Source organism: Heteronotia binoei, chromosome 2 (genome assembly GCF_032191835.1).
Source record: "Heteronotia binoei isolate CCM8104 ecotype False Entrance Well chromosome 2, APGP_CSIRO_Hbin_v1, whole genome shotgun sequence".
NCBI lineage: Eukaryota > Metazoa > Chordata > Lepidosauria > Squamata > Gekkonidae > Heteronotia > Heteronotia binoei.
Window position 1 is genome coordinate 114,539,764 of NC_083224.1, and position 13,863 is coordinate 114,553,626.

Here is a 13,863-nt window from a genome sequence, read left to right on the forward strand (position 1 = left end):
TACCTTATTATTATTTTCTGTTAAATAAACCTTTGGTTTATCTGCATCTGTGTCTTGTCAAAAATCTAAGAAGTAGTGGTCTCTATTTACCGAACATATCAATACCTTAGTCTGGCAAGTTTGCAAATAAGAAACCTTTAGCTCACACACTACCAATCTTTAGTAAAGCTTGTGTTCCCTTTTTGTTTGATTGCGGGTGGTTGGGGTATAAAGAATCTATAAGAAAGGCCAGGGTGGGGGACTGGATATTCCTCAGTCCTGAAGGCAGTTGCCTCAAGAGCCTTCCCCACTCCCTCTCAATCCACAGCTCCCACAGAAGCAATATATGGTATATGCCCTTTCCCCTCATTAAGTTCCTTTAAATGAAGCATCACCTGAGCTTTTTCTTAGTTCGCAGATATGTCTGGAAGAGGAACTGGACTGCTAGTTGTAAACTCATTCTTGCCATAGATGGGTAATGGGGGTGTTTTAATTTTGTCTGAGAAAGAGAAAAAATACACAATCACAATAATTGTTTCATCTATATTTCTTAAACACAATTATCAGATAGGCAGGACCTCAAATGTTACCAAGATAGCCACGACAATGCTAAAGGAAGATGAGGAGGTTTCCCTGGTGCTGTAGATGTTTGGTGAATGTTCTTTTCCCCATAAACTCCACAGAGATCAGTAGAGGGAAAGATTAAATTTACTACTCACAGCATTTAATGAAGCCAGTGACAGGACAAAACTAAAATAGTCAGTGCTGTAGACATCTCTGTTCTTCATAAATTTCAGGTTTTCATCTCTCACCATCTGTAAAGATGCATGTGATTGGTTTTATCAATGAACGCCAAGGGAAAAGTTTACAGTTTCTAAAACCCTTATGCTGTTTAAAGAAATAGTTATTCTAAAAGTTCTGAGGAGGGAAAGACAAATAACCTATCTGCAGAGCACACAGAACTGGAATGGTGTTCCTCCTCCCACTGCCTGATATATAATGGTCAGCTAATTTGCATGGTCCTGTTTACAGAACAAGTAGGAGTAATGCGGCCTGGACTCTGCTTTCCACAAGCAGGAGTTGGTAATGCAATGTTCCAGGGCCATAATTCTTATTGTAGCAATATCTATTATTCGTTTATTCTTTTTTTTTGAATTCTTACAAAACATCTATTTTAATTCTCACAGTTTCCTCTTTATAAAGAGGTAAGTAACCAGTGCTGCTGATTTCTTGTTTTGAGGGGGTTGGGTCTTCTGCTCTCAGAATAAATCCCTATTTATTGTTAAATACTTTCATTCTCCCCTCAGGAAGTAAAGTATGAAAGCCATGTCATCTGGACACACATGACTGTTTCACAAGCAAAGCCCATATCAAAATACTGACCTAGAGGCACTGCTTGAGGTACTTCAATGTTCCATCAGCTTTCAACCTATATTTCATTTTCTGAGTCTGTGAAAACTGGAAGCTTCTACAGTATATCCAGCTATCATTAGTATTTTTACCTGATATATCCGAACCGGCATTTTCTCTACAAATAACCCCTTTTTTTCTCCTTTTTTAACTAGCTTGGTCAAGATCGACAGACGATCGCTACTGGGTCTATGGGGTCGGGGTGATGACTGTGGTGAAACTTCTGGTGAAGATGGTGCAGATCTGAGAAAAATTCATACAAGGGTAAGAAGGTTAAAATAAAATCTCAAGGCTGATAATCTAACTTGCAACTGTTAAACACTCAAGTGCAGACTTCAGTAATACTTTGATAGTAATATACACACACAATCACACACATACACTTCATTATTCATATCTGTTGACTAGGGCCACAGTAACGTACTATTCATGCATTCTAAGTCCAGTGACTTCAATGGCCTTAGAATGGTGCAATTCTGCTTTGGATTGCATTGTATGTATTTAAATAAAATGCCAGTATAACTCCTCTCCTATCAAGATGCTCTTTGTTTAGTTTAGTTTGTTAAATTTATACCCTGCCCTCCCCGCCGAGGCAGGCTCAGGGTGGCCTACAACACTGGTCATAATAACAACAGTAATAAAATCTAATCTCACATTAGTAATACAATCAGTCAGTTAATAAAACAATTTAAAACAGTTGGTGCTAATAACATTTTGGTATTATCCAGTTACCCTGGCGTCAATATTTCCTGGATTCCTCCTGCTGTTATAGGTCTCAAGGGTCAGCTGAAAGCAAGCTGGATGGTCTTACAGGCCTTGCGGAACTGAGTGAGGTCCCGCAAGGCCCTAACCTCTTCTGGCAGCTGATTCCACCAATTGGGGGCTGCTACTGAGAAGCCCAGGGATCACTAAGAGATGTTGAGTTTCCGATCTTAGTACCCTCTGAGGAACATGTGGGGACAGACAGACCCTCAGGTAAGCAGGTCCTTGGCCATAAAGGGCTTTAAAGGTAATGACCAGCACCTTGTCGCGAATCCGGTATGCTATTGGCAGCCAGTGCAGTTCTTGCAGCGCTGGCTGTATATGCTCCCACCTGGGCAGCTCCAGTAACAGCCTAGCCGCCATGTTCTGCACTAGCTGTAGTTTCCGGGTTCATGACAAGGGCAGTCCCATGTAGTTACAGTAGTCCAATCTCGAGGTGACTGTTGCGTGGATCACCGTTGCCAGGTTGCTTCGGTCAAGGAAAGGAGCCAACTGTTTCGCCCACCTAAGATGAAAAAAGGTGGATTTCGCAGTTGCTGTTATCTGGGCCTCCATTGTCAAGGAAGACTCCAGTAGCACCCCCAAACTTCTGACCTTATGCGCCGTTATCAGTGGCGCACCGTCAAAAGTTGGTAGGGGAGTTCCCCGCCCCAGACTGCCGTGACTCAGGTAAAGGACCTCTGTCTTCATCATATTCAGCTTCAGTCAGCTCAGTTTAAGCCATCCAGCTTGCAGTGCTTGGTCCAGGTTTACTGAGATGTTGTCAGGTCGGCCGTCCATTAGTAGACAGAGCTGGGTGTCATTGGCATACTGGTGGCAACCCAGCCCATACCTCCAGGCAATCTGGGCAAGGGGTCGCATATAGATGTTAAACAGCATCGGGGATAGAACTGCCCCCTGAGGTACACCACAATTAAGGGTGTGTCTCTAAGATGATTCTCCCCCAATTGATACCCTTTGCTCCCGGCTACAAAGGAAAGAGGAGCGCCACTGTAAGGCTAACCCCTGGAGCCCTGCGTTGGCAAGGCGGTGGGTCAGTAGCTGAGGGTCGATCGTATTAAATGCAGCTGATAGGTCTAACAACATCAGTACTGCCGAGCCATCTTGATCCAGATGCCGCTGGAGGTCATCCACCAGGGCGACCAAAACTCTCTCTGTCCCAAGGCCTGGATGGAAGCCGGACTGGTGGGAATCTAGGATGGAAGCATCCTCCAGAAAGCTCTGTAACTGTAGCGCTACTGCCCTCCCAATAATTTTACTCAAAAAGGGTAAATTTAAGACTGGCCAGACTCTTTGCATTTAGTTCACTTTTTTTATATAGTCAGTATGTCAATGCCCCGATCTGGTAGAGTGACCTCATCAGTGAAGCAGGGTTGGCCCTGGTTAAGTGCTTGGATGGGAGACCTCCAAGGAAGTCCAGGGATATAGGCAGATGCAGGCAGTGGCAAACTACTTTGGTTTATTTCTTGCCTTAAAAACCCTATGGGTCAACATAAGCTGGCTGTGACTTGACACTTTTCACAACTTCCATGTCAACACCAGACCCTGTCCATATCAACACCAGGGTCTGGTAAAGGGAAACCATACTGTAAAAAAAAAAAATTATAGCAAGGCTGCTTGATGGGATGTGGGACTACATTTTAGAATTTCAATGAATTAACTGTTTAGTAATTACCATTATCTTCAACACCAGATTTTTTGTAGCATCCTCTCTATTCTCTTATATGAGTTTTGTCTTCTAAATATACAATAAAATAGTTTTTTAAATTGTGATCACAAAAAAGTAGATGCAAAACAAAGAGAAAATCACTCTGACAAAAAACTCTGCTGACCATTAGGATAACATGGGCAATTCAGGTTTATTGAGGCTAGTATTAAAACTAAGAAAGATCATTTGAAGATATTTCAAGGTTAAACCTTTTTAACAATTCAGTATTGCAGCCCTTTCCTGTATATAGCTGTATCCTAAACTTTATAACTTTCCCTGACCTATAAAACATCTCAGAAACCATTCAAAGCCAACCTTCTGTAAACAGTAGGGAAATTTTTACAGACTCCCCCGTGGAACACATAACCTTCTGGTTAAAAGCTAAAATGTTTTTAAGATACAGCACTAGTAAAGAATTTGTTTGTCTGTTAATCAAATGGGTAAAGTCAGAGGCAGGCAAACTTACAAGGAGAGATCCTCTGCTTCCTGACGCACAACACTGACTCGGCTTTTCTTTGGCAGGACAGGAGAGTTCTGATCAGAGACTCTCTGATAAAAGAGCATGTAGGCATTCCAGTAGCGACGGCGAACATCAGGATAGGGGTTTGCTGTAAAGAAACTGAATTATCTGACTCTTGAAGTAGGACTATAAGTCCATCTGCAATTTCGAGTTTACTTTTATTTAACATATTTTATTATACCCTAGTTCCAAGGAGCTCAGGGCTGTGTACATGGTTCTTCCCTCTTCCATTTTGTCCTCACACCCGCTCTATGTGGTAGCTTAGGCTGCAATAGAGTTACTGGTCCAAGATCAGCCAGTAAGTGGGTATTCCATCGGAGTAAATGCATTAAGAACATAAGAGAAGTCATGTTGGATCAGGCCACTTTTCTACACTTTTCCCAATGCTATAATATTGCACTTGGCCACATTGAACCTCATCTGCCACGTTGACGCCCACTCACCCAGCCTCAACAGATCCCTTTGGAGTGCCTCACAATCCTCTCTGGTTCTCACCACCCTGAACAATTTAGTGCCATCTGCAAACTTGGCCACTTCACTGCTTACTCCCAACTCCAAATCATTTATGAACAAGTTAAAGAGCATGGGACCCAGTACTGAGCCCTGCGGCACCCCACTGCCTACCGTCCTCCACTGTGAAGACTGCCCATTTATACTCACTCTCGGCTTCCTATTAATTAGCCAGTTTTTGATCCACAAGAGGACTTGTCCTTTTACTCCATGACTCTCGAGCTTACTAAGGAGCCTTTGGTGAGGAACTTTAACAAAAGCTTTCTGGAAGTCAAGGTAAACAACATCTATTGGGTCTCCTTTGTCCACATGTTTGTTCACCCCCTCAAAGAAATGTAACAGGTTAGTGAGGCAAGATCTTCCCTTACAGAACCCATGCTGAGTCTTCCTCAATAACTTGTGTTCATCAATATGCCTACTCATTCTGTCCTTGATAATGGTTTCTACCAACTTTCCCGGTATTGAAGTCAGACTGACTGGCCTGTAATTTCCCAGATCTTCTCTGGAACCCTTTTTAAAGATGGAGGTGACATTTGCTACCTTCCAGTCCTCAGGAACGGAGGCAGATTTCAATGAAAGATTATGTATTTTTGTCAGGAGATCCACAAGTTCAGCTTTGAGTTCTTTCAGAACTCTTGGATGTATGCCATCCGGACCTGGTGACTTATTAGTTTTTAATTCATCTATCAGTTGTAGGACTTCCTCTCTTGTCACCTCAATCTGACTCAGGTCTTTCAACACCCCTTCCAAAATAAGTGGTTCTGGAGCAGGCAAACACTTCTCATCTTCCATAGTGAAGACGGAGGCAAAAAATGCATTCAGCTTCTCAGCCATTTCCCTGTCCTCCTTCAGTAATCCTTTTACCCCTTGGTCATCCAAGGGCCCCACTGCCTCCCTGGCTGGCTTCCTGCTTCTAATATATTTGAAGAAATTTTTATTGTTGGTCTTTATGTTTTTTTGCAATATGCTCCTCATAGTCCCTTTTTGCCTGCCTGATCACAGTCTTGCATTTGATTTGCCACAGCCTGTGTTCCCTTTTATTAATCTCACTTGGACTAGCTTTCCACCGCTTAAAGGAGTCCTTCTTACCTTTTACAGCTTCCATTACTTTGTTTGTTAACCATGCAGGCCTTTTCTTATACCTGTTTGTGCCTTTCCTAACTTGTGGTATATATTTTATCTGAGCTTCTAGGATTGTAGTTTTAAATAGCCTGCAAGCTTCCCCATTGTAATCTCAAAGAGGCACAGACAATACTGGTAATTATGTGACCCACAAGCAGTTCAGAGAAAGATATCACATATATGCGGGGAGTACTAACAACATTTTGTTTCCCAAATTCTGTGGAACTGTGGCTCAGTGGTAAGGCATCAACTTTCAATGCGCAAGGTCCTAGGTTCAATCCTTGGCACTTCCAGTAAAAGGAATCTGGTTGCAGGTGATGTGAAAGACCTCTGCCTGAGACTCTGGCGAGCTGCTGCCAATGAGGCCTGACTCAGTATAAGGCAGCTACGTATGCATAGATGGAGAGCATGCTTCTTGACCCCTTCATATAGTCTGTTTTCAAGGAAGCCATGCTTATGTAGGAAATAATCTTACATGTTTATTTCATCTTCTCCATATGGAAGTACTCCAGGTAGGAAAACTGCATGAGTAGCAGCTCTTACACCAGACATGTTGGTAAGAACACATTTGGCCAGTGTAAGATGAGCATTATAAGAAGAACTGTTTGGATTCTACATTTTTATAAGCACATAAAATATTTCATTTCTTAGAATCTCAGCTCTTTTAAATAATTTTTAAATTAATTCTTCCAATAAATAAGATTTTCATTGCTGGTGCCTGAGTATATGCAGGCAATGGTGAAGGAGATGTACAAAGACACAGGAAGGAGCTCAAAAACATTTCCACAGCACAGGGTTTTACTGCCTTCTCCAAGTTGCACAAAAAAGAGAGAAGTAAGATGGCAAGGCCTGCTTTGGACCAACTATCACTTGGCTTCATGCCATGCCTGAACTGTTTCTTGTAGCAGCCACCCCATCTGGTCATTACTACAAAGTGATATGCTTTACGGAACTGCCTGAATATGCTTGTGAGCACTCTTTCGCTTTCTGTCTTCTTTTCCTTTTGTGTTGTGTGTATCATATTGATTTCTAAATTGCCTTGAATGTAATGACGCTATATCAAGTAAATATATAAGTAATACCATTTCAGAATGTAAGGCATACTGGCATAGAACTTATAATAAATCAGGATATATAATCAGACCATACTGAAATATATAAGAGGGCAAACTTTATATCACTTAATTAACGACCAGGAGTACACCCTCAATGTGTCTGACATTTTCTGAAGAGAGGTACAAACTATTGAATTAACTTGTTATATTTATACAGTTCGAAAATCTGAAATCACACATCTGTTTTTAAAAACTCTTGCTACATACACTAAGAAATCAAAGTAAAGAATACATGTAGGCTTGCTTTTTACTTTCTTCTTTTTTCAACATATTTTCAAAGTTCTGCATGGACCCAAGCAATAAAAGCACTTTGGAGTTATTTATAAATGTTCTATGGTTAACCAAATCCTGAGACTAGGAAGTTTCAAATGCAACTGCAGTGACAGATACACTCCAAATCAATACTTACACTGATCATAAACTTTTGGTCTATACTCTCCACCAAAGCATTCATACTCCAGTGTTTCATCATTCAACTCAAATTCTTCAACAACAGTATCATTAAATTTGTACCATTTTCCTTTCCCGCATCCCCTGCATAACAAAAAGACATGCAATGTTGGTTACTAGGTTTAAAGGCTCACAAGTGTCCCACAAGATTCCCAATACTGTTCCAGCTCTTGTGGTTAGCAAAGAGATCATTAACAGTGAGAATGCATATTAAAATTTTAATATGAAGGAAGCTCATGAATTCAAATTAATAAGAAGAGCAAAACAAGATGGCTCACACATCCATTATGCCCTCACAGCGCTGAATTAATCCAAAAGTATGTTCTAAACCCGGTGTGCAAAAAGAGGCACATATAAGGCAATGTTTATTGTAGAATTTTTGTGTTAGCTTAACACCATAACTCAGTGGGAAGTCCTGGGCAGTCATTACTAGCTGATAAGTCCTAACTGTAAAATAAGAATATTAATGAACTAGGGACAGCACAGACTTTTTTTACATTAGAATGATTTAACAGTGCTTGCCCCCCCTTCCCCCAAAAATGACCAGCTTAGTGCCTCATGCTTTAAAGAATTCAAGCAACTGATCACAGAACAAATAGCACAGCAGACAAAAGAGAAGTGACAAGAAGGGGCTCTATCCTGTTTTCAAAGCAGACAACAACTAGTACAAATATAATAATAATAATAATAATAATAATAATAATAATAATAACTTTTTTATTTCTATTCTGCCCTCCCCGCCTAGGCGGCTCAGGGCGGCTAACAACAATTTATTACACAATGAGGCCAAAAGAGTTAAAAATTCCAGCCTTGACAGCTTTGAAAGATACCTCCTGTCCTTGATGAAGGAATAGTAGTGCCCTGCATGAGCCTGCCCACTGTGCACGACCACGCCAACCAGTTCATAGTTTTCTGTAGGGGCAACTTTCTTCCGGGGAGATCCTGCACCACCCTGATCTACATTTCGCCCACTGTCACCAACTTCTGAAGAAGAATCTTGGCGAGCCATTCCTGAAACTGTATAGGGTTCCATGTTCAGCACCCAGGGAAACTGTTTAAAGAAAATACTAAAGATTAAACTTTAATTTCATATTGTATTTTAATAAATATCCTGCAATAATATTGCACTTAGAGTTTAAAAGGGAAATGTCGTATGGAGCAGTTTCTGTAGACTTTTAACTCAATAGTTACCAGGTTTAAAGGCTCACAGGTGTCCCACAAGATTCCCAATACTGTTCCAGCTCTTGTGGTTAGCAAAGAGATCATTAACAGTGAGAATGCATATTAAAATAACTCAAGCACTGATTACTTTCTGAGTGCAATGCTGTAACTAATTTTATTATGATTTTAACTGTTTTGTTTGTTTTGTTATCATATATCTGATGTAATCTGCTCTGAGCCCCCATGGGGGAATGGGCAGAATATAAATAAACTAATAATAATAATAAACAATTTAAGGTATTCTGGAGGCCTAGCAAAGAGCCATCAGTTGATCCTAAAGTCTATAAAAGAGAATGACATATTGCTCGTAATGTGCTTACTTGGTATATGGGAAGGGGAAAAAAGAGAAAAGTTGCCCACAGGGCAATAAAGAACACTTATGCTTACTTTAATCTGTTCATCATATTTAATGGAACGTCCACTTTCCCAGTCAAATCCAAATCTCATGAGGTGGATCACTAACACACTTGGCAGAGCTTTAATGCAGGTCCGTTTCACTGTAGTTCTCTTAAAAACAGAGAAGAGTCACCTCCAGCTACATAGTCACTATAGCAGCTACTATGACACTTCCTATTCAATGGAGGTCTTTTCACAAGAGTGGATTTATGTTTACATAGTACCAATAAAGAATTCATATAAATAATTAGGTAAGTATTTATTAATGCAAAAATTCTGGTGAAACAAGCCTAAAAACAACAAGTATGTTTTTTCTCCTCTTTCCCAAATCAATGATATTCCAAAGCTAAACTATTTAATTCAAACTTCCTTTTGTCTCTGCTCACTATGGCTACATTGTTTCTTTGCAATAAAATCAATACTGAAAATCTGATATTAGATACCATAATTTCCTAAGGGCTATTATGCAATGAGTTTACTGCAAGAAAAACAGACCACTAGGCAGTGAGCCTACTCCATCAGAATTTTCTTCCAACTGATTTTAGAATGATTTGCATGGAAGAAAACATTAAGATATACTTCAAAGCAAGAACTTCCAAGGATCCTGTAACCTGCTGATGAGTCACCTAGATTCCTTATATTAAGAATTCTGAAGCAAGGTCCTGTCTCCCAGGTCAAGTTTATAAGTATTCCTTATAAAAGCCATTTGAATTTTAATATTTTTGTGGCATACTATCTGTATTTAATTTCCCATCCAAAGCACTCCTACTGAACAGCTGTCTCCCTCCTCTTTATAATACAATCATTTGTACAGCCCACTTCAGCCATGGAACTCATCAGGACTTGGAAGAAACTGGCACTGAATTGTTGGGAGAATTAACTGCCACATGGTCACCGTTCACTGATGAAAGGGGAGGATGAAAATGTGAGAAATACTTCCCCAGGGCTAGGGTTAGATTCAGTCTTAAGGCCAAGGCCCGGCTATAGAAAAAAATGATGCTTTATTGTTTAAGTAGGGAAAAAGCAGTACCTTCTCTTTACATTTCTCACAATAGTAAGCATTACTTCCTTCCAGAACTTCTCCTCTAACAAACTGATCCAGTGAAATTTCCAGGCTTTGGCATGAAGTCACTCCTAGATTAAGAGCAACAAAAGCTTCCTCTCGTTCATACCTGCATTGAGAAAGATAATAAAAATTAAAACTGGTGTGTGAAACTAAACATTCTTTGGTAATTCTGTTTAAGAGAAATCCCTCATAAACATCATGTTCAGCAGTTGTCTGCTGTGAACACACTGCTGCCCACCTCTTACCAAGGTGGATTTTATTTATCACAGATTATATCCTGCCCTACCCTGTAAGCAGGCTCAGGGCGGCTCACATCATGTCACGATACAGCAGCAGTTTAAAGCATTAAACAGTCATTAAAATAAAATATTAAATAAGTAAAAACATTAAGAAAACCACACAACAATCTGGATTCTCTAACTGACAGTTCAGCAATCAATGACATGTTAGGTATGCTGACCCCATGCTGGAACAGGTGATGGGTTAAGATGGAATCAGGTGGGCTGCTCCCAGTGACAGTTGATATGGAAGTGCCATGGGCGGCCAATGCAAGAGAGGCCAATTTCATTGGATGTCCACTGCCTCAGCCAAAGGCCTGGCGTAAGAGCTCCATTTTACAAGTCTTGTGGAACTATAACAGATCCCACAGGACACTTATCTCAGTTGGAAGCAAGTTCCACTAGGCTGGGGCCAAAGCTGAAAAGGCCCTGGCCCTGGTCAAAGTCAGATGGACAACCAATTCCACATTAGCCTTTGTCCAGGTCTTGTTCTCAGCTCTCAAGTTTGTGTGGGTCAGGGAGCAAGCAGGGAATATGCAGTCCCACTCCAGAGATGCCAATGCAGAATACGAGAAAAAGAGCTGCCTTGAGGAGCCCCTCACAGAAGCAAGGCAAGTGCTAAGTTAGGAATTGATTGGACATTTCTTTGGTTGGGGACTGCCAGCCAATGCTGGTCAGCAGAGCGCAAAGCCCTACAAGGCTATATGGGGAGAGGTGTGCTGTCACATTTTGTACCAGCTGGAGTTTCCAGATTAAGTTCATGGGTAGGCTCGCATAAAGCATGTTACAGTAATCAAGGGGAGATTTAACAGTACACCTTTTGCTAACAGACGATGCCCTTATGCAAGTGGGTCCATTGAAACTGTGTCTCATGTGTTATTAGAATGCTGTTATGTTAATATTTGGCACAGCATATTATCGTTAATTCTTGTTACTATCTTAGAGCTTTCTGATTCATATAAACTGCTGTATCTATTAAACAACAAAGATGGGAATGCAACCGATGCTGTGGCAAAGTTTTTGCAGGCTGTTCTTCTTGTACGCAGTAATGTATTGTAATTTAAATTTGTATTAGACAGATGGACTTTTGACTTATTTTTGTACAGATTTAGACCTTTTTAGAATGCTTTGTACAGATTTTAGGCCCTTTTAGAATGCTCTTTTGTATTGACTCATTTTGGCATGTTTTATCTATTTGTATGTATATGGATGTAGATCTATTTTTCTTTTTTATCTCTCCTTTAATGCCAATAAAGGTAACTGAACTGAAAAAAAAAGTAATCAATCTTGGAAGTGACCACTGAGTGGATCACCATTACCAAGTTGTGTGAGGGAAGGTAGTGAACCACTTGGTGTGAGCGAAGGTAGGGAACAGCCTCAGATGACAAAAGGCTGATCCAGCAACATTGTTGACCTAAGCCTCCATAGGAAGGGAAGGTTATGAGCTCTGTTCCTCTTCCCTTGTGAATTCCCACTTCCCATGTCAGTGCTATCCATTTTGCAAAATTATGTCTGCACAAATATTAGGGGTATCAAACAAGTGACCCACTGGATGAATACGACCCACAGAGAGCTCAAATCCATCCCCTGAGCAACTTTCCTTTTCTGCTTCCTTTCCCAGGGATGCTTCTGCAGATGCACCATAGCTTGTTTTTCCCTCAGCTCTCTCACTGGCTCTTTGCTTCCTGTCTCCCTTCCTCCCTCCTTCCCCCTCCCTCACACACACAGAGCTCCACGACTGCTTCTCCAAGTTGCTTTGCGTTAACCAAATTACCTAGGGTCTTTTGGTCCAATGAGGCTGCCCAAATTATCACAGTTTTTTTAGATTCTTATACCTTAAGTATTTTATTGTATTTTATGTATTTTAGGAGGGGTTTTACATGATGTGTTATAATTTTTATATTGGTCTATGACCGTAATAAAAAGTTCATTCATTCATATCTTAGGTAAGTTTGTCTCTAACAGAGAATATGACTCAGTTCTCAGACTGGCTTCTGATGTATAATAAGATGGTGAATCAGCTCTCTAAGCCATTAAAGGCCCAAATGAAACAGCAACAGTTTGTCAGGGATACCTTTACACATGGCTGGTTTGATAAAGAATGTTATATGATGAAGTGCCAGTTATGCTCTATTTATCAAGGATGAATATAAACAAATCACCAGTGCTTGTAGAGAAAAAGTTAGAAAAGCTAAAGCTCAGTATGAGCTTAGGCTGGCCAAAGATGCAAAAAACAAACAAAAAAAGGTTCTTATGTTCAGAGCAAAAAAAAGAGCAAGGACATGGTAGGCCCAATGCGAGAGCAATAAAGTGAAATTGTAACAGGTAATGAAGAGAGGGCGGAACTGCTCAATTCCTACTTTTCCCCAGTCTTCTCTTCTGAGGGAAACGGTGCTTAACATGGCAAAAACAGAACATATAAGGAGGGTATGAAGTTCCAACCTAGGATCAACATAGGGGTAGTACATAAACACTTAGTTTCTTTAAATGAAACTAAGTCCTCAGGGCCAGATGAATTGCATCCAAGGGTTCGAAAAGAGCTTGTGAATGTAATTTGAGAGCCTCTGGCTATTATTTTTGAGAATTCTTGGAGAACAGGAGAGGTGCCAGAAGTTTGGAGGCAGGCGAATGTTGTTCCCATCTTCAAGAAGGGGAAAAAAGAGGATCCAGGTAACTACTGACCCATCAGCTTAATGTCTATACCTGGGAAAGTTTTAGAACTAATCATCAAACAGTCAGTCCTGGAACATTTAGAAAGAATGGACGTGATTACTAAGAGCCAGCATGGATTTCTCAAGAATAAGTCATGTCAGACTAACCTGATTTCTTTTTTTGAGAAAGTGACAACCTTGCTGGGAAATGATGAAGACATCGTTTATCTTGATTTCAGTAAGGCTTTTGATAAGGTTCCACATACTATCCTTGTTGACAAGTTGGTAAAATGTGGTTTGGATCCTGTTACCATTAGGTGGATCTGTAACTGACAGATCGCACCCAAAGAGTGCTTGTGAATGGTTCCTCATCCTCTTAGAGAGGAGTGACAAGTGGAGTCCCTCAAGGATCTATTCTGGGACCTGTGTTGTTCAACATCTTTATAAATAATTTGGATGAAGGAATAGAGGAAATGCTTATTAAATTTGCTGATGATACGAAATTGGGAGGGGTTGCAAATACAGTAGAAGACAGAAACACGATACAGGATGGCCTTGATGGGCTGGAAAACTGGGCTAAAATCAATACAATGAATTTTAACAGGGACAAATGTAAAGTTCTGCATATAGGTAGGAAAAATCCAATGCATGGTTGTAGGATGGGGGAGACTTGTC

General features: G+C 40.5%; 1 protein-coding gene across 1 annotated transcript in view; it reads right to left on the bottom strand.

Annotated features, from left to right (window-relative positions):
- Positions 1 to 13,863, bottom strand: part of USP24 (ubiquitin specific peptidase 24) — a 162,770-nt gene that overhangs the window by 19,171 nt on the left and 129,736 nt on the right. Inside the window, exons 46-53 of the mRNA XM_060231879.1 lie at positions 10,224 to 10,365; positions 9,185 to 9,304; positions 8,407 to 8,627; positions 7,536 to 7,660; positions 4,326 to 4,467; positions 1,482 to 1,632; positions 699 to 794; positions 375 to 478 (exon numbers count right to left, since the gene is read on the bottom strand). Of these exons, the coding sequence (XP_060087862.1) occupies positions 375 to 478; positions 699 to 794; positions 1,482 to 1,632; positions 4,326 to 4,467; positions 7,536 to 7,660; positions 8,407 to 8,627; positions 9,185 to 9,304; positions 10,224 to 10,365 (1,101 nt within the window). The remainder of the gene's footprint in view (positions 1 to 374; positions 479 to 698; positions 795 to 1,481; positions 1,633 to 4,325; positions 4,468 to 7,535; positions 7,661 to 8,406; positions 8,628 to 9,184; positions 9,305 to 10,223; positions 10,366 to 13,863) is intronic.